At 42.3% G+C, this 26,868-nt stretch overlaps 1 protein-coding gene across 3 annotated transcripts in view; it reads left to right on the top strand.

Moving 5' to 3' along the window:
* Positions 1 to 26,868, top strand: part of LOC140202909 (epithelial sodium channel subunit beta-like) — a 56,339-nt gene that overhangs the window by 20,290 nt on the left and 9,181 nt on the right. For all 3 annotated transcript variants that reach the window (XM_072268476.1, XM_072268477.1, XM_072268475.1), the window contains exons 9-10: positions 242 to 359; positions 23,029 to 23,107. In XM_072268476.1, coding sequence (XP_072124577.1) covers positions 242 to 359; positions 23,029 to 23,107 — 197 coding nt within the window. The remainder of the gene's footprint in view (positions 1 to 241; positions 360 to 23,028; positions 23,108 to 26,868) is intronic.

The raw sequence follows: 26,868 nt of genomic DNA, 5'->3' as shown, positions 1-26,868 counted from the left end.
TTCTGTCTGACAGCGGGAGGTCAAAGAGGTAGTGTGAAGGGGACTTCGACAACACCGGAGGCATATGCAGCACCTCTGATATATGTCCTGAAATGGGGAGGGTGGGTTGAGAGAGAGACCCCGATGGTGTTCTCAGCAGTCCTCACTATGCGCCATTGTTGCAAGGGTAGAAAATTTTAAAAATAGGCCACAGTGGTTCCTGTGCCTCTAATGCGCCTTTTCTATTCCGTTCTATTCCCAGACCTGCCTGCGTTCCTGTTTCCAGGATCAGATGGTGCAGAACTGTGGATGTGGGCATCAAACTTACCCTCTACCTGAGGGAGCACACTACTGTAACCAGCAGGATAATCCGAGTTGGGGTAAGTCACTGTCTTACGTTGACAAGTTCCCATTACAGAAGTGAAAGAGTATAATATACTGACAGACCTCTGTTAGCTGATCCAGAGCATGTACTAAACAGGCAGGTTACTGTTATGGAATGTTGAGAGTATGGGACCCTTCAGGTCTGGCCAGGGAATCCAGAGGGTATATTAAACATACTAGAATCAAGACAGCATATTACACTGAAAAGGCCTTTTTACAGAATCTACATGGGCTATTGAAATGCTGGGGTGGCAGTAAACTGGCTCATTCAGGGTTTACGGTGCATTAAAATGACACAGTCCTGGCATGAATGAATTAAATCAATCGGTTTCCATTATGGATTTATTAGACCATAAGATATAGGAGCAGAATTAGGCCATTTGGCCCATCGAGTCTGCTCTACCACTTCATCATGGCTGATCCGTTTCCCTCTCAGCCCCAATCTCCTGCCTTCTCTCTGTATCCCTTCAAGCCCTGACTAATCAAGAATCTATCAACCTCTGCCTTACATATACCCGATGATCTGGCCTCTACAGCTGCCGGTAGCAACAAATTTTACAGATTCACCACTCTCCGGCTAAAGAAATTTCTCATTTTCATTCTAAGTGGATTTCCCTCTGTTCTGAGGCTGTGCCCTCTGACCTTAGACTCCCCCACCATAGAGAACACCTTCTCCACATCCACTCTATCGAGGCCTTTCAACATTCGGTAGGTTTTAATTAGATCTCCCCTCATTCTTCTGAATTCCAGTGAGTACAGGCCCAGAGCCATCAAGCGTTCCTCATATGATAAGCCTTTCATTTCTGTGAACCTGCTTTGAACGGTCTCCAATGTCAGTACATTCTTTCTTAGATAAGGGACCCAAAACTGCTCACAGTACTCCAAGTGAGGCCTCAGCAGTGCTTTGTAAAGTTTCAACATTACATCCTTGCTTTTATGCTCTCCTCCTCTTAAAATGAGTCCTAACATTGCATTTATCTTCCTCATCACTGACTCAACCTGCAGATTCGCTTTTAGGAAATCCTGCACGAGGACCCCCCCTCCAAGTCCCTTTGCACCTCAGGTTTTTGTACTTTCTCTCCAGTTAGAAAATAGTCTAGGCTTTTATTTCTTCTACCGAAGTGCATGACCATACACTTCCTGACACTGTATTCCATCTGCCACTTCTTTGCCCATTCTCCTCATCTGTCTAAGTTTTTCTGTAGCCTCCCTGCTCCCTCAAAACTACCTACCACTCCACCTATCTTTGAATTATCAACAAACTTAGCCACATAACCATCTTTTCTGTCATCCAGATCAATTACATTTAACATAAAAAGAATATGTCCCAGCACAGACCTCTTGGGACACCACGAGTCACCAGCAGCCAACCAGAAAATGCTCCCTTTACTCCCACTATTTGCCACCTGTCAATCAACCAATGCTCTATCCATGCTAGTATCTTTCCTGTAATATCATGGGCTCTTAATTTGTTAAGCAGCCTCGTGTGTGGCACTTTGTTAAAGGACACCTGAAAATCCACAACATCCACCAATTCTCCTTTGTCCATCGTACTTGTTATTTCTTCAAAGAATTCCAACAGATTTGTCAGGCAAGATTTTCCCTTAAGGAAACTAAGCTGACTACAACCTATTTTATCAGGTGCCTTCAAGTACCCCGAAACCACATCCTTAACAATCGACTGAGGTCTTCCCAACCACTGAGGTCAGACTAACTGGGCTATAATTTCCTCTCTTCTGCTTCTCTTCCTTCTTGAACAGAACAGTAACTTTTGCAATTTTCCTGTCCTCCAGAACCATGCTCAAATCCATTAATTCTTGAGAGATCATTACCAATGCCTTCACAATCTCTTCAACCTCCTTCAGAACTCTGGGGTTTAGACAATGTAGTCCATGTGATTTATCTAACTTCAAACCTTTCAGTTACCCAAGCACCTTCTCCCAAGAAGGCAATTTCACACACTTCTGCCCTCTAACACTTTCGAACTTCTGGCACGCTGCGTGTATCTTCCACAGTGCAGTATGATGCAAAATACTTATTTAGTTCATCCACCATTTCCTTGTTCCCCATTACTAATTCTGCAGCATAATTTTCCAGTGGTCTGATATCTATTCTATCCTCTCTTTTACCTTTTATATATCTGATGAAACTTTTTGTATCCTCTTTAAAATTGGCTAGCTTACCTTCATATTCCATCTTTTCCTTCTTTATGACTTTTTTACTTGCCTTTTGTTGGTATTTAAAAGCTTCCCAATCCTCTAACTTCCCACTAATTTTAGAGTGTGTGTTAAATTGAAAGGCATCCATTGATGTTTATGAAGTGTTTGTGAGCTAAGAATAATATTATTAAACTGGTAAGATTCCATAATGAATTATGGAGATTGCACTAAATGTCTAGAGACCTATCAAATTATCAGTTTGCCATATCAGATTATCAAGAGTTTATACTGAGATGATTTATATAAACATATTTAGGTGTGTTTATACAACTGACACTGCATTTATTATAGATTATAGGGTATTTATTGAACTGGTGGGATTCCATCACAGATATAAGGTGTGTGTTAAATTGACAAAATTTGATTAGGGATTAACGAGATTGTAATGTGTACTAATCTAAGTTTTTACACAGTAGGAAGAATGTGTCAAACTGTCAGAATTACATCAGTGATGAAAGAGAGCTCATTAATCTGGTACAATTCCATCACAAATATTTGAGTGTATATAAGCTGACAGTCAGAGAATTTATTTAACTGATGGGTTTTGTTACCAATTGTAGAAAGTATATCAAGTTGACAAAACCCATTAACAGATTTGGTGAGCATATTAAACTGGCAAGATTCCATTTCAGATTATAAAGGCATGGAGTACTACAGCACAGAAACAGGCTCTTTGCCTCAGATAGACCTTGCCAGTCTGGTCTTTGGCCTAGTTCCATATACTTGCACCATACCTCTCTCATCCATTTACCTACCCAGGCATCTCTTAAATGTTACAATTGAAATGACATCTACCTCTTCTGCTGGCAGCTCGTTCCACGCTCACACCACCCTCAGATTTCCCTTAAATATTTTACCTTTCAGCCTAAACCTTTGACTTCTACTGGTCTCAGCCAACCTGAGGGGGAAAGCCTGCAAGCATTCAATCTATCTCGACCTCTCATAATTTTGTATACTTCTATAAGATCTCACCTCATTGAATCCCATGAATAAAGTCCAAATCTATTCAATTTTTCCCTATCACTCCGGTCCTCAAGTTCCAGCAACATTCTTGTAAGTTTTCTCTGCATTCTTTCATGCTTATTGATATCTTTCATGTAGGTACTCCAAACTACACAATACTCCAAATTTGGCCTCATCTATGTCTTACACAACTTCAACATAACATCCCAACCCCTGTAACTCAGTGCCCTGACTTATGAAGGCCAACGTGCCAAAAGCTGCCTTTGTGATCCTATCTACCTGTGATGTGCCAAGAATAATCATGATCATGGAAAGACCATGATCGCCCACATCATATGACATGGCACATAATGAATGAACTACTTGACCCATTAATCCTTTTGCTCTACCATACACCTCAATGCCTTACCATTCACTGTGTGTTACCCAAGTTTGTCTTCCCAAAGTACCCTTGTCTGCATTAAATTCCGTCTGCCATTTTCCAGCCAATTTTCCCAGCAAGCTTTACTAGCCTTCCTCACTGTTCATTATGCTCCCAATCTTGACATCATCTGCAAACTTGCTGGTCTGGTTTACCACATCATCATCTAAGTCATTAATATAGATGACAAACAACAATGGATGCAGCACCGATCCTCGTGGCCACCGCTAGTCATAGACCTCCAGTCAGAGAGACGACCATCTACTACCACTCTCTGGTTTCTCTTGCTAAGCCAGTGTTGAATCCAATTGACTACTTCATCATGAATGTCAAGTGATTTAACCTTCGGGATCAGCCTCCCATGTGGGACTTGGTCAAAGTCCTTGTTAAAGTCCATCCACTGCCTTTCCTTTATCAACCTTCTTGGTAACCTCAAAAAACTCAAAAAGATTGGGAGGAATTAATGAGTTTCCAATGCAGGTTAAGTTTATGTTAACTCGGCTGGGTTCCTTCATGAATTATGGAGTGTGTGTTAAGTCGACTGTGTGCATATGGTGGACTAAATTGGCAACGTTCAATCACAAATTTAGAGTGAATTTCACGAGAGATTATACTGAATATTTTAAAAGCAGAGTTCCATCAAGGGCAATGGAAATGAATACATTGCCCGTGACCCACTACAAATCGTACACAGCCTTTAAACTGACCAAGATTCCCTATGTATCACCATTGTAGACAGTGCTTTGAGATGACTGTATTCCATTACAGACTGTCGACTGTGTCAAATTGAGGCTCCTTCTTCAAATATTAAATTGGTAAATTGTAGAGAAATATTAAACCCAGAAGGTTTATCTTGAATAATATATATGGCATTACATTGAGAAGACCCCATCACAATTTGGTCGTTGGAAATGTATTAACTTGGCAGTATCCCATCATGGATTTTAGAGAGAGCATTAAATTGGTGTCATACTGTCACAGAATGTAGAATATGTTTTAAACTGGAAAAGGGAAAGTGAGGGTCCCATCAAAAATCTTATATTCAATTGGCTGGGCCCCGCCATGGGTAACAGAGAATGTGTTAATGATCAGGTTTCCAATGCATTCCAGCTGAGGCAACACTTCACCTGTGAGTCGACTGGGGTGATATACTGCGTCCGGTGCTCCTGATGTGGCCTTTTATATATTGACGAGACCCGACGCAGACTGGGAGACCACTTTGCTGAACATCTATGCTCTGTCCACCAGAGAAAGCAGGATCTCCCAGTGGCCACACATTTTAATTCCACATCCCATTCCCATTCTGACATGTCTATCCACGGCCTCCTCTACTGTAAAGATGAAGCCACACTCAGGTTGGAGGAACAACACCTTATATTCCGTCTGGGTAGTCTCCAACCTGATGGCATGAACATCGACTTCTCTAACTTCCGCTAAGGCCCCACCTCTCCCTCGTGCCCCATCTGTTACTTATTTTTATGCACACATTCTTTCTCTCACTCTCCTTTTTCTCCCTCTGTCCCTCTGAATATACCTCTTGCCCATCCTCTGGGTCCCCCTGCCCCTCCTTGTCTTTCTTCCCAGACCTCCTGTCCCATGATCCTCTCGTATCCCCTTTTGCCAATCACCTGTCCAGCTCTTGGCTCTATCCCTCCCCCTCCTGTCTTCTCCTATCATTTTGGATCTCCCCCTCCCCCTCCAACTTTCAAATCCCTTACTCACTCTTCCTTCAGTTAGTCCTGACGAAGGGTCTCGGCCTGAAACGTCGACTGCACCTCTTCCTACAGATGCTGCCTGGCCTGCTGCGTTCACCAGCAACTTTGATGTGTGTTGCTTGAATTTCCAGCATCTGCAGAATTCCTGTTGTTTGAGGTTTCCAATGTGGTGATTTACTTGACGAATTATAGAGAGCATGTCTACGGATTAGAAAAGGCACATTCAACTGATGGTGTGGACTTACCCATTAACTGTGAGTGGGCAAAATTGACAGAATTCAGGCCTATTAAATTGGCAGGCTTCAGTCACCCTCTGTAAAGAGTGTGTTGTGTGAAATGCAATGGCACAGCAGAGATTGTAATGAACTGCTCATTATAGATTGCAAATACTGTAATGAAGTTAATTGACAGCGTCTCATCACAGCATTCCGTGAGGACCACTTGTTAGTTCATCCTGTTAACAAGAACCATACAATAATTGTAGTGAGTGTTTTTAATTTTGTCCCATCATTGACAATTGACTGTATTAATTAACAAGTTTATAACGCAGGCTGTGGAGTGGAGTGGGCATTAACCTCTTAGCTGCTGACCAGTGTGTGCGCAAAGTGCCACAACCAAAAGTGACCCATCAGATTCTGCATAGAATATGCAAAACTGACTGTAGAAAGTGTATTGAACTTATAGAGTTGCATTGTTGTGTACAGAAGGAGCTTTTCTTCCACGGGTCTCCATCACCGGTAGAAGGGAGTTATACATTCGCAGCATTCTATTGCTGATTGTAGAGGGTGTGGTAAAGTGACATGATCCCATCAAGGATTAAAGACAGTACATTAAATTGGCATTTCTCTACCCCATGGATGGTAGACAGAGTAGTACATTGATAGGGTCATGTTAGTATTGTAATGAGGGCGTTAATTAATTTACTTGTTTACTGCGATACAGCACGGAATAGCCCTCCCCGCCCTGCAAACCACTCTGCTCAGCAACCCTCGATTTAACCCTAGCCTTAGGCATTAGGCATCCGTTAGTCTCGTGAGACCATGGACTTGTGCCTTGGAAGGTTTCCAGGGTGCAGGCCTGGGCAAGGTTGTATGGAAGACCAGCAGTTGCCCATGCTGCAAGTCTCCCCTCTCCACGACACCAATGTTGTTCTAGGGAAGGGCACTAGGGCCGATACAACTTGGCACCGGTGTCGTCACAGAGCAATGTGTGGTTAAGTGCCTTGCTCAAGGACACAACACATTGTCTCAGCTCAGGCTTGAACTAGTGACCTTCAGATTACTAGACCGACACCTTAACCACTTGGCAACCCTAGCCTAATCATGGGACAATTTACAATGCCCAATTAACCTACCGACCGGTGTATCTTTGGACTAAGGGTGGAAAACTGAAGTACCTGGAGTAAACCCTCAGAGTCATGTGGAGAATGTACAAACTCCTTACAGACAACTGCAGGATCATAGCAAATTCCAATATGATTTGTGAACAGGGCATAAAGTTGGTTAGGTCCTATGTACCATTGTAAGGTAAAAGGATTCCATCAGGAGTAATGGAGAGGAAACAGAATTGGCAGGGTAGTATACTAATATTGACACCGATTGTAAACAAATGGGTTCCATCAAATGTTGTGAATGCATTCATGGATTTCAAAGAACGTTACTTGGCAGTGTTCTATCATGGATTTTAGACAGTGCTGTATTTGCATCATCTACCGTTTTTGATCTTCATTAAAATGTCAGAGGATGCAGGGGCCGACAGAGTCCTATCACAGAACTGAACGCAAAGAGTGCAGTCATTAGACAAGGTCCTATCACAGATATTAAATTCAGAGGGTACCTAGGATAACAGAAACTGTATATAATCGGACAAACCTATCCACGTTTGCAGAGAATGTTTTGAACCTATATTACTCCATCCCGGATAACAGATGGTACTTTGATTACACAGGGTTGGATTGACTTGTGGATTGTAGAGAGTGTACTAAACCAAAAAACTTCCATGCAGGATGGTAGTTAGTGCATTCAGGGATTGCTGATGGTGTATCAATTGGTAGATCAAAGTTGCAGAGTGTATCAAACCAGTAGATTACCATCACTGACTGGAGATAGTGTATCAAGTTGTCAGTGTTCCATCAAGGACTGATTAGAATGCATTGAACCACAGATTGTAAACAGTATAGCAAATTGGTAGTATTCCATCAAAGATGCTGATGAATTGACAGGGTACTGTAATGAAATATGGTCAGGTTATTAAATTGAGAGACTTCCACTATCCATTAGAGCAAGTCTCCAATACAAACAGAGTGCAGAGTGTGTTGGTAGGCATGCATTAACACATTTATTTGAAAGGGAGTCTTCATGCATTGTTCAATGTGTATTAAACCAACAGGATTCCATCAGGGATGGTAGACAATGCATCACGTTGATGGTGTTCCATCAAGGGTGCAGTAAATTGGATCTGCCATGGATTGTGGAGAATATATTAAATTGACAGGTTTCCATCTGGGATTGTAAACAGTGTCTTAAACCCGGTCAGTCGAGTCAAAGATTCAATCGACAGGGTGGATATAAGTGTATTCATTTGGCAGGGATCCATCACTAGCAGTAGAGTGTGTGCTAAATTGAAAGGGGCATATCATGGATGATACATAACTCTATAAATTGACAGGGGCTGCTCACATTTTATTAGCAATGTTCAAGTTCATTATTATGCACATAAATATCCAGCTATAAATACCCTGAAAATAAGCTTTTGATGTATGAAAGGTAGTAAATTAGCAGATTTTCATCAAGGATTTGTAGTGATTGTAATACATTGATTGGGTTTCATAATACATTATAGTTAATATAATAGTATTGTTCTATTTATTTATTTATTATTCAGATACAACACAGAATAGACCCTTCCTGCCCTTCGAGCCATTCCACCCAGCAATCACCTGATGATTTTTTTTTTTTTAATCCTAACCTAATCACGAGATAATTTATATTGACCAATTAACCTAGCAACCGGTCTGTCTTCGGACTGTGGGAGGAAACCAGAGCACCCGGAGGAAACCCACGTTGTCACAGGGAGAACGTACAAACTCCTTACAGGCGATGGCAGGAATTGAACACCGGTCACTGGCACTGTAAACCATTGTGCCAGCCACTATGCCGTTGTGCCACCCCAATCCTTGTATATGTTTCTATAAGGATTATGGAGGGTGAATTAATCCAATTGGATTCCATCATGGACAGTGGACTGTACAGTAATTTGATAGGAGGTCTTTACAGATTGTAGTCCCAGTAATAAACCGATAAGTTTCCACCACAGACTGTCAATTTTACATCAGGATAATTTCATCTAGAATGGTAAATAGTGCATCCAATTGACAGAGCCCTCACACATTGTAGTGAATTAAAAAGTTTACTATTGGGACTCTGGAAAATATATTCACTGGACAGAGTCCCATAATGGATTGCAGAGAGTGTCTTACAGGGACAATTAGGACTTGCACGATGTGTATTAAAATAACAAGAGTCCTGTCATTGATTATAATGCTATTATTAAATTTACAACTTTCCTAACTGAATTATGAAGACTACGTTAACTAGACGGGGACCCCTATTGAATTATGGAGAGACATTTCACTGACAGGGTGCTAGCAATGAATGTAGAAAGTGTACTTAATTGGCAGAAGCCCATTGCTGCAAGTGCAGAATGTATTAAAATGTCACTATCCCATCTCAGAAACAAAAGAGGCTGTATTTTCTGGAACCTAGAACAAAACCAGAACTCTGGAGGAACTCAGAATGTCAGGCATCCACAGATGCTGCTTGACCCACTGAGTTTTTCCCGTGTCCTGCTGTTCTTTATTTGTAGAGTTTCTTCAATTCGCAGGGTCACATCACAGATTATAATGATTGTGTTAATTAACAAGCTTTCAATATGGAATGTGAAGTGTATTAAAATGACAAGGAATTATTGCTAGTGTATTAAGAAGAGCTGCATTTCAGTTTGTAGTAGTGGATTCCAATCTGAATTATTGTCAGAACGTTAACGTGACAGAGTTCCATCACGCCATCGCGGACTGCATATTACGTTGAAGATTATAGTTAGTGAATCCACCAGTTTCCAATGCAGGCCGTTGACACTGTATTAACTGCAGTGCATCTCATCACTAATTATTCAGACTGTATTACATTTACCAAGACAAATTGCAATTGCAAAGAATACATTAAGCTGATGTTCTGTCACACATTTTTGACAATGTATTGATGAAAAGATAAAAGCACACCTAATAAATTGACCTACTTCCAATAGGGAATATGTAGACTGCACTCACCAGACAGTGCACCAGCATGAAGAGGGAGAAGTATTGAATTAACAGAGGCCTGCTGTGGAGTACAGTGTTTTAACCCCACGTTATTTGATCACAAACTGCGCTCCATGTACTTACTGGACTGCAGAGAATGTATTAACCTGAGAAGGTTCCATTAATGATATCCAGCTGACAAGGTCTACTTTGTGAATGTGTTAATTGACAGGTTTCCGATACAGACTGTAGAGAATATATTGATTTAATGCATCATGGATTGAGAAAGTGCAATTAGTTTGCACATTTTCATCAGAGATTGTAGAGGTTATCATCTTAGCAGGATTTAAATAAGTGCACAGACAGGGAACCACCCTGATTGCTGACATACAGCAGTGTGCATTTTAAACTAACATAGTACCATCATCAATTGTAGAGAGGTGTATTAAGTAGCAGAGTTCCTTCACCCACTGCAAATGGGGTATTGTACAACAGCTAGATCTCTTGGTCCATACTGAATTCATATGGATTGTACTGAATGTACTCCATTGACACAGTTCCATCACAGATTGCAGAGAGCAGTGCATGTGGTACATTGACTGGTTACAGTCATTGAGTGTGCTATATCGACAGCATCCTATCACAGATTGCAGAAGATGTTTTGAAATGACTGAGTGGTGGGTAGGATTACAGTAAGCCCATTGAGAGGCTTCTAATACAGACTGTAGGGAGAGCAAGAACTTGACAAGATGCCAACACGGATTAAGAGGGTGTATGGAATTCAAGGAGAGGGCAGTAATTCAGTTACCTATCACAGTTGACAAGGCTCCCTGACTAATTTTGGATGGTATTTTAAATTGACAATGACCCCTCTGATATGCAGTGGAATTACTTAACTGACTAGATTCTGTCATGGATTAGAACATAGAAATTACAGCACAATACAGGCCTTTTGGTCCACAATGTTCTGCCAACCTCTTGACCTACTCTAAGATCAACCTTCCCTCTTACATAGCCCTCCATTTTTCTGTCATCCATGTGCCTATCTAAGAGTTTCTCAAATGGCCAAATGCATCTGCCTGTACCATCACCCCCGGCAGGGCGTTCCACACACCCACCACTGTCTTTGTAAAGAACTTACCGCTGACATCCCTTCTGTACTTTCCATCAATCACCTTAAAATTATGCCCCCTGATATTAGCCATTTCCACCTTTGGTAAAAAATCTCTGGCTATTCATTTGATCATCTTGTATACATCTATCAAGTCACCTCTCATCCTCCTTCACCCCAAAGAGAAAAGCCTTAGTTTGCTCAACCCACCTTCATAAGACATGACTTTGAGTCCAAGAAGCATGCTGGTATATCTTCCCTGCACCCTGTCTAAAGCTTCCACATCCTTCCTATAATAAGGTGACCAGAAGTGAGTACAGTCTTGCAAATGTGGTCTAACCACAGTTTTATAGAGCTGCAACATTACCTAACTGCCTTGACCTCAATCCCTTGACTAATGATGACCAACGCACCTTCTTAACAGCCTTCTCATCTTGTGCAGCAACGCTGAAGGTTTTATGGACATGGACATCAAGATCCTTCCCTTCCTCCACACTGTCAGGAATCCTGCCATTAACCCTGTACTCTGCCTTCAAATTCAACCTTCTAAAATGAATCACTTCACTCATTGCTGGGTTGAATTCCATCTGCCTGTTTACAACCCAGCTTTGCATCTTGTTAATGTCCTGTTGCAATCTACATTGACTCTCACACCATCCACGACTCCTCCATCCTTCATGTCATCAGCAAACTTACTAACCCTACCACTTCCTCATCCAATTCATTTATAAAAATCACAGAAAGCAGGGGTCCCAGAACAGATCTTTTTGAAACACCAATGGTCATCAACATCCAGATAGCATACTCTCTATCTACTACCACCCTCTGCCTTCTGTGGGCAGGTCAATTCCATATCCATACAGCCAAGTTTCCCTGGATCCGTGGCTCCTGACTTTCTCAATGAGCCCACCATGGGGAACTTATCAAACACCTTTCTAAAGTCCATATACTTCACATTCACTGCTTTACCTTCCTCAATGTTCTTTGTCACATCCTCAAAGAATTCACTCGGGCTCATGAGGCATGACATGTCCCTCACAAAGCCATGCTGACTATTCCTAATCTGACTATGCTTCTTCAAATGTTCGTATATCCAGTCTGTAAAAATCTTCTCCAATAATTTGCCCACCACTGAAGTAAGACTCACTGGTTTATAATTCCCAGGGATAACCCTACTGTCTTTCTTGAACAAAGGAATCATATTTTCCACCCTGGTACATCTGGTACTACTGCTGTGGACAGTGAGGATGCAAAGATCATCACCAAAGGTGCAGCAATCTCTTTCCTTGCTTCCCGTAGTAAGTTTGAATATACCCTTCTAGACCCAGGGACTTATATAACCTGAAGTTTCCAAAAGTTCCAGCACATCTTTCTTAACATTGGCAGGTTCTAGCTTCATCAGCCTGTTTTACGCTGTACTTGGAGTGGTCATAGTCCCTATCACTGGTCAATACTGAAGCAAAGTATTCACTTAAGGATCTTCACTACCTCCTCCAACTCCAGGCATGTTTACTCTACTCTACATGATCAGTCTACTCCTCCTGTTTGTTACGATCATGTAGAACGCCTTGAGGTTTTACTCAATCCTACTTGCCAAGGCCTTCACATGCCTCCTCTAGCTCTCCTGTCCATTCTTCAGCTCCTTCCTGGCTATCTTACAACTCTCAGGAACCCTGTCGGATCCTTGCTTCCTCAACCTTATAGTAAGCTTCTTTCCTCCTCTTGACTAGATGTTCCACATCTCTTGTCAACTATTGTTCCTAACCAATTCTGCCCCCATCTAAACCTTTTGCACGAAGGAGATGCCATTCAATATTGGGGAAATTGAAGTCCCCCATGACATCAACCCTATTTTCTGTACCTTTCCATAATCTGCCCCATGATCTGCTCCTCAGTGTCGCTGTTGCAGTTTGGGGTGTGGTGGGAGGTTGGTCTACAGAATACTCTCGGTAGAGTGATTGTTCCCTTCCTGTTTCTGACGTCCACCCTCACTGACTCAATAGACAATCCCTCCACAACATTCTCCCTTTTTATAGCTGTAATCTTATGGTTATATTTTTTTAGCCAGAGGGTGGTGAATCTATGGAATTTGTTGCCATGGGCGGCAGTGGAGGCCAAGTCATTGGGTGTATTTAAGGCAGAGATTGATAGGTATCTGAGTAGCCTGGGCATCAAAGGTTATGGTGAGAATGCGGGGGAGTGGGACTAAATGGGAGAATGGATCAGCTCATGATAAAATGGTGGAGCAGACTCGATGGGCCGAATGGCTGACTTCTGCTCCTTTGTCTTATGGTCTTGTCTTATATGTTGTCTTATGGTCTTATGTGATACTGTCCTTGATTAGCAATACAACTCCCCACCCCCACCTCTTTTACCTCCCTTGGTGTCCCTTTTGAAACATCTAAACCCCAGAACATTCAGCAGCTACCCTTGTGTTTTTAGGGAGGGTATTAAGCTGGAGACAGTGGAGAATTAAATTGCCAGTGACTCATTGTGGATTGTGCACAGTGTATTAAATCGTAAGGGACTCATTACCAAAGTTGAAAGTGTACAAAATTAAATTAACAGTTTTCAAGCACGTTGTAAAGAATGCATCATTTTTTACTGTGTTCCACTGTAAACTTAGTGTGTGTTAAACCAACAAGGGTCCATCAATGATCGTTAAGAGACTATTAAGTTGAAAAGTATTCAAATGGTATTATTCAAGGGATATTATATTGACAGGTTTCCATCACTGAATACAAAGAGGGATCCTTCAAGGATTATAGCAAGTGCATTCAATTGACTGCTGTATAATGATTCGACCTGTCATGTGAATCAAGTGAACCAACTTCTGTACCACACACTATCCGCAGTTGGTGATTGAACACTGGTTTAATACAATCGGTGAAATAAAAGAATTATTGCAAATGTATTCAATTGGACTAAGATCAATCACGAATTATACTGAGCTCTTAATTATTAGATTTCCAATGCAGATTGCACAGAGCTCATTTATTTGACAGGGTCCCATCGCAAATTACAAATATTATATTAAACTGACAATTTTCCATCAGTCTGTTAAATTGACAGTCTTCTGATATAGATTGTAAAGAGAGAATTCCGTCATATATTTTAAAGATTAATCCGAAAACAGTTCCATCAATGATTATGCTATTCAATTGACCCAGTAAGGATCGGCACAGTGGCCCAGCTGGTGGAGAACTTGCCTGACAGTGCTAGGGACTTGGGTTCAATCCCAGCCTCTCTCTGTCTGGAGCTCGTGCATTCTCTCTGTGATGGGAGGGGGTTTAATTGCTGCTGAGCATTCTGAGGGACAGAATCTCCTACCATTTGCAGAGACAAGTTCTTATTTGAGATAGCATGTTCTGTGTGAGGGAAATCATGTCTGACAAATCTTTTTGAGTTCTTTGAGGAGGTTACCAAGAGGCTAGATGAGGGTAGAGTAGTGGATGTTGTCTTTGATAAGGACTCTCATGGTAGACTAGCCTGGAAGGTCGGATTGCATGACATCCAGGGGGAGTCAGTCGATAGGATTCATAATTGGCTCAGTAGCAGGAAGCAGAGGGTGCTGGTCCAGGGTTGTTTCTCAGTCTGGAGGCTTATGTCTAGTGTGTTTCACACGGGGCAATGCTAGGACCTTTGTTGTTTGTAATGTATATACATTATTTAGATGTGAATGTATAAGGCATAGTTAGTAGGTTTGCAGATGATACTAAAACAAGTAGTATTGCACATCATGTGGAGGGCTATATGTGTAACTGGGTTTATTATTATCACATGTTCAGTGAAAAACTTGTTTTGCTTATTATTCCTACAGATAAATTCATTACAACAACGCATTGGGGTAGTTCAAATTAAAACTATAACAGAATGCAGAATAAAGTCTTGCAGAGATAGTGCAGTACAGGTAGACGATAATGTTCAGGATCACAAGAAGGTAGATTATGAGGTCAAAATCCATTTTATCATGCTAGGGGAACATTCAATAGTCTTATAATCGTGGGCTACAAGTTGTCACATGAGGCTGGTGTTATGTGCTTTCAGGCTTTTGCATGTTCTACACAGTGGGGTAAAGGAAGGAGAGAGAATGGTCGGGTGGGTGGGGTCTTTGATTATACTTGATGCTTTACCAAGGCAATGAGAAGGATAGACAGAGTACAGGGAGTGGAGTCTGGTTTCCATGGGGTGCTGAACTCTGTCTACAACTCTCTGCAGTTTGTTACAGTTATCGGCAGAGCAATTGCCATACCTGGCAATGATGCGTCTGAATGGAATGTTTTCTATGGTGCATCAATAAAAATTGTTGAGGGTTGATGGAGACATGCCAAATTCATTTAGCCTTCTGTGGAAGCAGAGGAGCTAGTGAGCTTTTCTGGCTGTGGCATCTGTGTGAGAATGGACCATGACATTCTGTTCATGATGTTAACACCTCAGAACTTGATCTCAACCCTGTCGACCTCAGCATTATTGATGTAAGAAGGAACATGCTCACTGCCCCACTCTCTGAAAGTCAATGACCAGTTTTTTTGTTTTGCTGATGTTGAGGGAAAGGTTGTTGATACAACACTACATCACTGGGCTCTCCATCTCCTTCCTGTAATCTGACACATCATTTTGTGAGATACGGCCCACTATGGTGGTATCATCTGCAAACCTGTAGAGCAGAACGCAGCCGCTCAGTCGTGAGTGTATAGGGAGTAGAATAGGGGCTAAGACTCAGTCATGGAACTAGTGCTGAAAATAATGATGGCAGAGCTATTGCTGCCGGTCTTTACTGACAGTGGTCAGGAAATCAAGGATCCATCTGAAAAGAGAGGCACTGAGTCCCAGGTGTAAGAGTCTGAAGATGAGTTTGTTTGAAATTATAGTACTGAAGGCAGAGCTGTAGTCAGTAGGCAATAGTCTGATGTGAGTGTCCACTACCCAGGTGCTCCAGAGAGAAGTGTAGGGAGCTGCGGTTTGCCATGGACCTGTTTTGGCAGTAGGTGCATTTCAGTGGGATGAGATTATCTGTGAGGCTGGAGTTAATGAGTGCTCTGGCCAGCCTCTTGAAGCACATCACATTGGTGAACATCAGAGCTACCAAGTGGTAGTCATTAAGGCACTTTCCCTTGTTTTTCCGAGGGATTGCAATGATTGTGGTATTCCTAATCTCTCCCTGCTTATTTTGAGGTAGGAACCTCAAACTGAAGCAGGGAGAAATTGAAAATGTTTGCGAATACCCTCCAGCTCATGTCCTGAACAGGATTTAAGGATGCGGACAGGGATGCCTTCTGGGCCAGAAGGTTTCCATGGGTTCACTCTCTGCTCTTACGTCCACAACAGTGGCTGTGGGTTCAAGTACAATGGAGGGTCTCAGGGTGGGTGGTAACATTCCAGAGAATGCATTACTTTCAATGTGAAGGAATGTGCTGTTACTTGGGATGCTGCCCAATTTTATTTTGCAGCCTGTAATAGCATGTGAACCTGGTACAACTCACAGCTGGTCTGGGTCTTGATTTTGGTCTGGTATTGTCTCCTGGCATCCCTGATAACTGCTTGATCTTGATTTCTTCTAAGGGTCAGGGTCACCTGATTTGAGCACCACAGTCCTGAAGATTAGCACATGGTTTTCAATCTAGAGAAATGTGAGGTACTGCATTTTGGGAGATCAATCCACAGTAGGACTATTTGTTAAATAGTAGGGCTCTGGCGAATGTGATGAGAGGAGGGACTTAGGAGTGCAAGTGTTCACTGAAAGCAGCGTCAAAGGTAAAAATGGTGAAGAGCTGAAGCTGATACTTGGCACACTGGCCTCTATCAGTGAGGATAGGAGTTGGAATGTTATGTTGCAGTTATATATGATGTTGTTGAGGTCACACTTAGAGTATTGTGCACAGTTTTGGCCGCCCTTATGTAGGAAAAAGTGCGAGACAGAATGCAGAAAATGCAGACTTGGGGTCTAAATTACTTCGGGGGGGGGGTGCATGAACTAAGACTTTATTCCCTGCAACATAGAAATGTAGGGGTGACCTGACAGAGGTAAATAAGATCATGGGGGTGGGGGGGATGTGCAGGGTGAAAGCACATACACTTTTTCCTAAGGAGGGGGTACTAAAAACAAGAGGGCCAACGTTTAAGAACAGAGGTGAGAGATTTAAAAGGGACTTCAGGGGCAACTTCTTCAAGCAAAGTGTGGTACATATTTGGAAAGAGCTACTAGAAATAGTGTTTGGGGCAGAAACATTAGCAACATTTAAAAAACATTTAGATGGACTGGATGGGAGAGGTTTAGAGAGCTCTAGGCCAAACGTGGGCAGGTGGGAGACACTAGTTCACTGGGCAACACAATGGGCATGGACGAATGAGATGGGCCAAGGGATCGATTCCATGCTGTGTGATTCTGTGACATGACTGCAGGGGATTTTCTTCTAATCCCAAAGATGTGCAGGTTGGAAGGTTAACTGCTCACTGTAACAGTGGTAGAATTTAGGGGGTGTTGACAGGAATATTGTGAGAATAAGATGAGATTTTGATGTTGTATGAGTGTAAGTGACTGTTTGATGGTTTGTACAGATACAGAGGGCCGAATTGTGATGTATTTCTTTATACAGCAAGTGAGCCTATTGATGCCATCACAGATTGAGATTGAGATGTCAAAGTCAAGAAGAGGGTAATAATTTGCAGCCACTTCACTGAATCAAATGAGAAGTGTTTAATGACAATCTTGATACGGATTATAGCGGGCATTTTAATTAACAGGTTTCCATTATGGGTATTATTGTAGCATTGTGAATTACCAAGTGTGTTATATTAGCAGCGTTCCATCACGGATTATATGGCGTGTATTAAATTGGTCAGGGATTGGAGGTAGTGTGATAAATTGACAATTATTGATCACGGATTAAACTGACTAAGACACCGGAATCAGAATCAGGTTTAATGTCACCGGCATACGTCGTGAGATGTTGAGGTAGTTTTAATGTTTGATGGTTGGCACAGATACAGAAGCCTGTCCTGGGTGATGGGGGTCCTTAATGATGGATGCCACCTTTTCGAGGCATCGCTGCTTGAAGGTGTCCTGGACCTTTGAGCATCGTGGAGATGGGTGTAAACCAAGAGCATTTCTTTAAGGTTTGTAATTAGTATGTTCAACTGATAGGCTATGATGTTCATCATAGTGAGTGTATTAAATTCTTAGCTTTCTATTATAGTTTATAGAGAGTGCATTACATTGGCCAGGACCTGTATGAAATATGTAATAAAATGGCACAGTTCTGTCGTGAATTATAGAGACTATATGGCTTAGGGATCTCATACGGATTGTACATCAATGGCAGGATCCTATAACGTAATATGGGGAGCATTTTAACTTGCCAGAGACCCATCACAAATAAAAATTAATAGGGTTATTTGTACTCTGTATAAATGAAACGGACTCATTTCATGATTGTAGAAGTGTAATAGATTGACAGGGTCCTGTTATGTATTACTGTACAGTGAGTGTGTTACACTGACAAGGTATGGTAACTGATTAAGGGAAAGAATTCCATCAAGATCACAGCGAGTGGTTTCAATTGTTCGGGTCCTGCCAGAAATAATAGGGAGGGCATTAAAGGGGGTTGAGGAGAGCGCATTACCTTGACAGATTTCCATCAAGGATTATTTAGATTGTAATTAATCGATAGTTCTCCAACTCGGATTGCAGGGCCTAATAAACACAAGGCCCCGTCGTGTATCATAACGAGTATATTAAGTTACTATCACCATTTGTAGAGTATTTATTAGACTGAGACGTTTCTTCCAATGGCTCTAGTCAGTCTATTGAAGTAACAGGGACCCAACAAGAATTGCAGACCCAATTATGGAGTGCGTAATAGACTGAAAGAAATCCGTCACAGATTGCTGACAGCATATTAAAGTGGCAGCATCCTATTATGAAATATAGATAGCTTATTAAATTGGTAATTCAATACCCTGTAGTAGTTAAACAAACTAACTGTAGGTCCTGTCGCAGACAATGGAAAGTGTACTAAAATGAGAGAATGCCTTACAATTGTAGAAAATGCATGAAACTCTCAAAGACACAACATGCAATTTAACAAACACATCGTGCATTGAAACAGAAGAAACTACGATTCGAGCATGAGAAATGGGTGATTGATAGCTGCTACACAGTCGGCTGAAGGGCAAATGACTTCGAGCATATGACTCTGATTTGGTAACTTTGACAATACAAGGAAGGCCTTATATTGTCAGCTCTGTATCACACATATTGGATTAACAGAGTACCATTAAAGATTACAGATTATATATTGAACGCAAGGCTTTGAGCATGAACTGTAGCAAGTATTTTCAATTGGCAGGGTCACAGCAGGGATCATCATATTGATGACCGGTTTCCAATACAAGTTGCGGAGAGTGTATTAATGTGACAGTGATCCATCTGAGAGCTGAAAACTGCGATTAGGTCATTGGTGGCTACATGGACACGAGTCTTCCCCCACATTGTATGACTCGATGGCTATCAATATTGATATTGAATTAAACAGTGTCCCATCGCAACATTTAGAAAGTGTATTAAAAATATAGTCCAGTTATCAAATACGAATAGGGTATTAAACCGACAGTGCCCCAGCCGGGATGTATTAAATCATTTGTTCTGTTACTGAATCACATTAGCAGTGTATTGGGTCACATTACTGAATGCAGAGTATGGCACTAAAATGACTAGACCCCTCCCCCCCCCCCAAGTAGATTACAGACACTTCAATAAACTGTCAAGATCTTAAATTTATTACACAGAGTGTATTAAACGGACAGGTCTTATCCTACATTTGAAGAAATTTATTGCTGGTACCGTCACAGAATACTAAAGAGATTTTAGAACAGTCAGAGAGTCATACAGCATAGCTCTTCAGCCCCGCTGCAGCTCAAGCACCAAATGAAGCAGGTGTGAAACTGATGTACTTCTATAACGAATTATAGAGTTTATCAAACTATTGAAGTTCCAGTTATACTGATCTTATTAAATTGAGGAAGGCCAACATAAAGTGTAGGGTTTATTGATTTGACGGGGATGGAAAACATGATTAAAGGTTGCATCCTGGAATTTACAGACTGTACTAAACCCACTGAATTGAGAGCATTTGTAAACTGTACAAGGTGCTATCGAAATTATTGGGTGTGTTTTAAACTGAAAAGTTTCCCAGACAAATGACAGAGATTACTAATCCCATCAGGAATGGTGGATGCTGGGTCCTATTACACCTATCACGGAATACAGGTGGTTATTTAGCAGGCATTGCCCCATCACAGCTGGCACCTATCACGGAATACAGGTGGTTATTTAGCAGGCATTGCCCCATCACAGAATTTAGAGCAACACACACAAAATGCTGGAGGAACTCAGCAGGCCAGGCAGCATTTATGAAAAAGAGTAAACAGTCAACGCTCGGGCCAAGACCCTTCATCGGGACTGGTGAAAAATGATGAGAAGTCAGAGTAAGAAGGTGACGTAAGGGGAGGAGGAAGTGCAAGGTCTCAGGTGATGGTGAAACCGGAGGCATAAAGTAAAGAGCTGGTAGTTGATTGTTGAAAGAGATACAGGGCTGGAGAAGGGCGTCTGATAGGAGAGGACAGAAGGCCATGGAAGAAAGGGGAGCAGCACCAGAGGGAGGCAATGGGTAAGTAAGGAGGTAAGCTGAGCAAGGGAAATGGGAATGGGGAATGGTGAAGGAGGAGGGGCAATTACCAGATGAACTGATAAAAGGTCTTGGCCCAAAATGTTGACTGTACTCTTTTCCATAAATGTACATGACCAGCTGAGTCCCTCCAGCATTTTGTGTGTGTTGTTTGGATTTCCAGCATCTGCAGATTTCTCTTGTTTGTGACAGAATTTAGAGTACGTATTAAACCTACCGAATAGTATTACTGAGACTAAAAAATCAAAGGGGTGAGTTGGTAGGTTAACAGGCCACTGTAAAGTTCTCTCGCATGTGGGGACAAGGGAAGGGGATAGAGAGAGAGAAACTGACTATATTGTGTGTCAGAGGGGAAGGGGGAGAGAGAGACTGTGTGTGGGGGGAGGAGAGAGGAGAGAGAAGCTGTTTATGTGTATGAGAAGTGAGAGAGAGAGAAGGGGGGGAGAGAGAGAGAGAGACTGACTGTGTTTGTGAGAGAGGAAGAAAATGTGTGTCTGTGGCGTGTACTGGAATCTAGGGGGAGTTGGTGGCAATGTGGAGACAATTAGCAAAGGGTTTCACATGAGATAAGTGGGTAATTGATGGTTAGTGCAGACTCAATGATCTGACGGGTCTGTTTGCATGCTGTGTGAGTTGACCTCTACTGGGCCCAAGATGCTCATCAGATCCAAGAGCTGAAAGCCACCACAGAACCTGGTACCATACATTATCTCCTCTCTGGGAAACGTCCTCTGTGTCATTCCGTACCCTACAGAAGGGATTTCTGGATAGGCTGCTCTTCCATTCTTCCTCACCCCAAACTTGCATCTGAATTCAATATGGAAATCTGTTCTGCCATCTAGCAACAGGAGAATTTTTGTGCGATTGATTCCCCTACTTTATAATGTGGATGTGTGCTGGTTCAGAGGCTGCCAGTCATTTCTACTGCCTGGACCGTCAATGTCCTATGGAGTTACAGAATGTGAGGTTGTAGCCCCATTTTGAGTGTTGAAGGAGCTGCTCCATAAGTTCTGATTCTATTCTGGCCCCATGCCAATGGGGCACAGGGGCAAGCAGAGAGCATAAGGAACTCAGCCAGTCATGGTTCCTCCAAGTCAGGGCTCCTAGTCAGACTGCTCCTGGACCACACACTGGTCCAAACACTGGGCCATCAGTCTGCCCTTCAGTGCAGGTTATGTTCAAGCCCTGGTATCTCTGGGAGACAAGCCCAGCTGGCTCATAAGTGGCATTTTACTGGACACCTCAAGGAATGGATTTCATCCTGCAATTGGGGAAATAATGGTGAAATTTCAAATTAAAATATTTTAATATAAAGGAACAAAGCAAGCAAAACACATTCAGAACATAGGTCTGGAGATAAAGGCCATATAAAAACAGAGTGTGTTAAACTAAAGAATCCTGCTGAAGAACATAGTATGCAAACACAAGGAAATCTGCAGATGCTGGAATTTCAAGCAACACACATAAAAGTTGCTGGTGAACACAGCAGGCCAGGCAGCATCTCTAGGAAGAGGTACAGTTGACGTTTCAGGCCGAGACCCTTCATCAGGACTAACTGAAAGAAGAGTTAGTAAGAGATTTGAAAGTGGGAGGGGGAGGGGGAGATCCAAAATGATAGGAGAAGACAGGAGGGGGAGGGATAGAGCCAAGAGCTGGACAGTTGATTGGCAAAAGGGATACGAGAGGATCATGGGACAGGAGGCCTAGGGAGAAAGAAAGGGGGGAGGGGGGAAAACCCAGAGGATGGGCAAGGGGTATAGTGAGAGGGACAGACGGAGAAAAGGGAGAGAGAGAAAAAGAATGTGTGTATATAAATAAAAAAAGAACATAGTATATTAAATAGACAAGGTCCCATCAGAGGTTCAAAATAAATTTATTATCGAAGTATGTATATGTTACCATTTACTACCTTCAGATCCATTTTCTTGTAGGTAAAATGGATCCAGACACTCTGTTAAACTGGTTTGCAATGTCCTTATATTACGTGAATGAAAATTGTTTGCATATAAATGAGGGATAAGCTCAGGATTCTACGTATGGCTTGTAATAGAAAGGAGAAAGGGACTGTTCACACTGTATTCATAGGTTATGGTCCATTTCCCTTGAAGGGAAGTTAGATAAAGATTGAAAAAGCAATCAAGAGATATGGTGTAAGGCAATTTACATTCTAATTTGCAGTGCAATTTGCTGACTTGGGGGTAAATGACCTCCTTATGCTGTCGAGTTCAACTTCTACTGTGTTACTTTCACCAGGTTACTGCTATTACACTCTGAGAGAGCAGATTGAGGTGGAGAATTCCAAATGCCTGGAGATATGCAAGCAACCCTGCAAGTGAGTACTGCTCAGCTCCTTAAGGTCAATACTGTCCAGGAAGGTCATTTTGGCCAGCATCTCCATACAAGCTCACAGCACTCCCCTTCCAGTGTACACTGTCCTGGGATGACTACCGACGTTTGTTCAGCAGTCCTGAAGCCGATTCCAGCTACTGTTGACTGTATCCAGTATGTGAACTGTTACCCCACCTTCACCCCCCACCCCACTCCAGTTTGGAAACACCTCACAAATTCTTACATTTAAATTTTCAGTCCCACTTTTAAAAGGAGGGTGTTCAAAAAACCTGAATGCATGGGATGGAGGGGGAAATGTAGGCAAGGTGGCCACCACTGCCATCAACTGCCTCTGGTAGACCATCTCCTCAATATTCCAAATAGACTCCTTCACCAGGAGTCATGCGGTACTTTCCCAAAGTATGTGAAATGGATGGAGCAGGCAGGGGAAGTGTCAGAGGCGGAAGGCAGCATATTCCTCCTCCCCTCTACACAACAGGTCCAAGAGGCATACACAGAATGCTGGAGGAACTCAGCAGGCCAGGCAGCGTCTATGGGAAAGAGTAAACAGTCGACATTTCAGGCCAAGACCCTTCAGCAGAACTCCAAGAGAATGGTATTGTGCACGTACATTGGGCAAACTTTAATGGTCTTTCTGGGATCACCACCGATCTCAAGAAAGTGTGTATAAACCATGTCATACAGATCACCAAGATCTCACATTCCATCCATAATCTATGCCAGCTGATCTCAGACAGATGGCAGCACAGGTTCAAGAGTGAGTAAAAAGTATCGCAAAGGCAGTGTTATCAAGATACAGGTCTTTAACCTCGAATTCTCTTATTAATATTGATATTCTCGTATTTGGAGTATTGTGTGCAGTTTTGGTCACCAAATTACAGGAAGGATATTAATAAGGTTGAAAGAGTGCAGAGAAGGTTTACAAGGATGTTGCCGGGACTTGAGAAACTCAGTTACAGAGAAAGGTTGAATAGGTTAGGACTTTATTCCCTGGAGCGTAGAAGAATGAGGGGAGATTTGATAGAGGTATATAAAATTATGGTGGGTATAGATAGAGTGAATGCAAGCAGGCTTTTTCCACTGAGGCTGGGAGTGAAAAAAACAGAGGACATGGGTTAAGGGTGAAGGGGGAAAAGTTTAAAGGGAACATTGGGGGGGCTTCTTCACACAGAGAGTGGTGGGAGTATGGAATGAGCTGCCAGATGAAGTGGTAAATGTGGGCTCACTTTTAACATTTAAGAAAAACTTGGACGGGTGCATGGATGAGAGGTGTATGGAGGGATATGGTCCAGGTGCAGGTCAGTGGGACGAGGCAGAAAAATGGTTCGGCACAGCCAAGAAGGGCCAAAAGGCCTGTTTCTGTGCTGTAATGTTCTATGGTTCTATGATGGAGTAAGGGAATGGATGATACACTGGTGTTATGTTTGTAGCTTCATAAACCAATCAAAATAAAAACACAGGAGCATAATGACATATGCCATTTGCGTACTTTTACATATAACCCATAATGAATTATGTAAGTAAACAAAGAATGCTTAATCAAACAATATACTGAAATATTGAATACACTACACACCTCCCTGCTTAGCTATAAATTCCAACTGAATACAGAAAGCATCTCAACTCAAAAATGTAACCTTCTGCTCTCTAGTATGTGTGTGTGTGTGTGTGTGTGTGTATATATATATATATATATATATATATATATATATATATATATACACACACACACAGAGTATATGATATGATACAACTACTTTATTGACATCCACAACAGAGTAAGTTTTAATTTTCCCATTCTGGCCTAAGGATTTAATTGCTGTGGAGGACTTCTTACTCTTGTGGGATAACATCTTTCTTGACGTGGGGGGTGGGGGGGGAAGAAATCAATCTGCTTGGCAGGAAAGACTTGTAGCCTCCTCCAAGGTGGTTGAAGGAGTTGATTCTGGGACTGCAGGAACTGGTTCTGACTGCTCTGGACATCATTCTTCTCTAACAATTGACTGTGCTCTCCTCAGCTGATCAAGGTGTTGTCTCCAGATGATATCAGACACAATCTCCACTGTGTAGGAGAGTGGTCTAGCTCTGTCGTTAATCTTTCCAAGAACCCACGTTTGATCACCTCTGTAATCCCTCACCAGGAATGCTTGTCCAGAAGTGAAACATCAAACCTCCCTGTTTGAGGATCCCTCAATTTGTCTCAGCTGTTTGTGCGGCATACTCCATCTAAGATTGTGTTTGAGGAGATCCAAGTGTGAACACAAAGGATGACCTAGGAACAACATAGCTGTTGAGTTGTTGGTTGTGGAGTGTGCTGCAGTGCAATATGCAAGGAAGAAACTGGTGAGCTTCTGATTCAGTGACAGTGTAGTGTGTTCTGCTGATGTTGCTCACAGTGTGTTCTTTAAACACTGGACAAACCTTTCTACCAGGCCATTCTACCAGTTGTGGTGGTACGGTGCAAATGTAGTATGTCCTAGTCCATTCATTTTCAGGAATGCCTGAAACTGTTCCACAAAACTGTGGAACACCAGTTCTTGAGAAGAGTCTTCTCAATGCATCAGCAGTGTTTAAGGATGTAGACAAGGCAATTGAGACCACTTCTGGCCACTTTGTCGCTGCATCCATTACTACCAAGAAATTTGTGCCCATGATAGGTCTGGCAAAATCTACATGAATCCTCTGCCAGGGCAATGCAGGCCATTCCCAGGGATGGAGAGGTGCTGCTCTTGGCATTCTGAACAGTACGCGGCAAGCTGTTCGATCTGCTGATCTGTCCCAGGACATCAGACAAAGCTTCGAGCCAATGCTTTCATTTTGATCATGCCTAGATGACAGGCATATAGCTCCTCCAGCACTTCAGCTCTCAGCTTTCATGGTACAACAACTGACAATCCCCACATAAGGCAACCTGCATCCTGGCGCTGGTAAAAACAGGGAAACTGGAGTTCCGCTGCACATTCCAGCTATTTTGGGTGGCCATGTAAATCTGAGACAGTCTGGGGTCTTTTCTGCTTTCCCTTTAGATCATTTCTGCGGTAATAGGAAGACTTTTGGCTTGCCATTAGGGAGAATATGTCTAGAGAAGTGTCCTCTTTTGTCAATTTTTCAGGTATTTCCTTTTCCAAGGGTAAATGGGACAATCCATCAGCATTTCCATGATGAGTTGTTCTCTTGAATTCGATCTTGTAGTTGTATCCTCCAAGAAACAGAGCCCATCTCTGCATTTGTGGTGCCGCTGTTAGTGGAACACCCTTCTGTGGATTGAAAATGGCCACTAGTGGTTGATGGTACTGGTAGAAATATTTTACACCCCAAACCAGACTCAAGGCCTTTCTGTCAATCTGTGCATAATTTTCTCTGCAGTGGTAAGGGAACGAGATGCAAATGTTATGGGGCATTTGCTTCTATCACTCATAACATGTGACATGGCTGCACCTGTACCATAAGGTGAGGTGTCACAGGCGAGCTTTACTGGACGATGTGGATCACAGTGTGTGAGTACAATGTCTGATGTCACTATTTCCTTTACCTTTTTGAAAACCACCTCACTCTGTTTTTATCCATTGTCATTTCTTTGTGATCTGTACTTATGACTTCAAGGGGTAAAGCACAGTAGCCAGGTTTGGTAGGAACCTTTTAGAATAATTGACAAATCCTAAAAAGAACCACAACTGTGACACTCTCTTTGGCCTTGAGGCATCCACCACTGTTTGATTTTTCTTGACGCATTTGTGTAATTCT

This window comes from Mobula birostris, chromosome 9 (genome assembly GCF_030028105.1).
Source record: "Mobula birostris isolate sMobBir1 chromosome 9, sMobBir1.hap1, whole genome shotgun sequence".
Taxonomy (NCBI): Eukaryota; Metazoa; Chordata; class Chondrichthyes; order Myliobatiformes; family Myliobatidae; genus Mobula; species Mobula birostris.
Note: the sequence above shows the minus strand (reverse complement) of the source record. Positions and strands in the feature narration are given on the sequence as shown.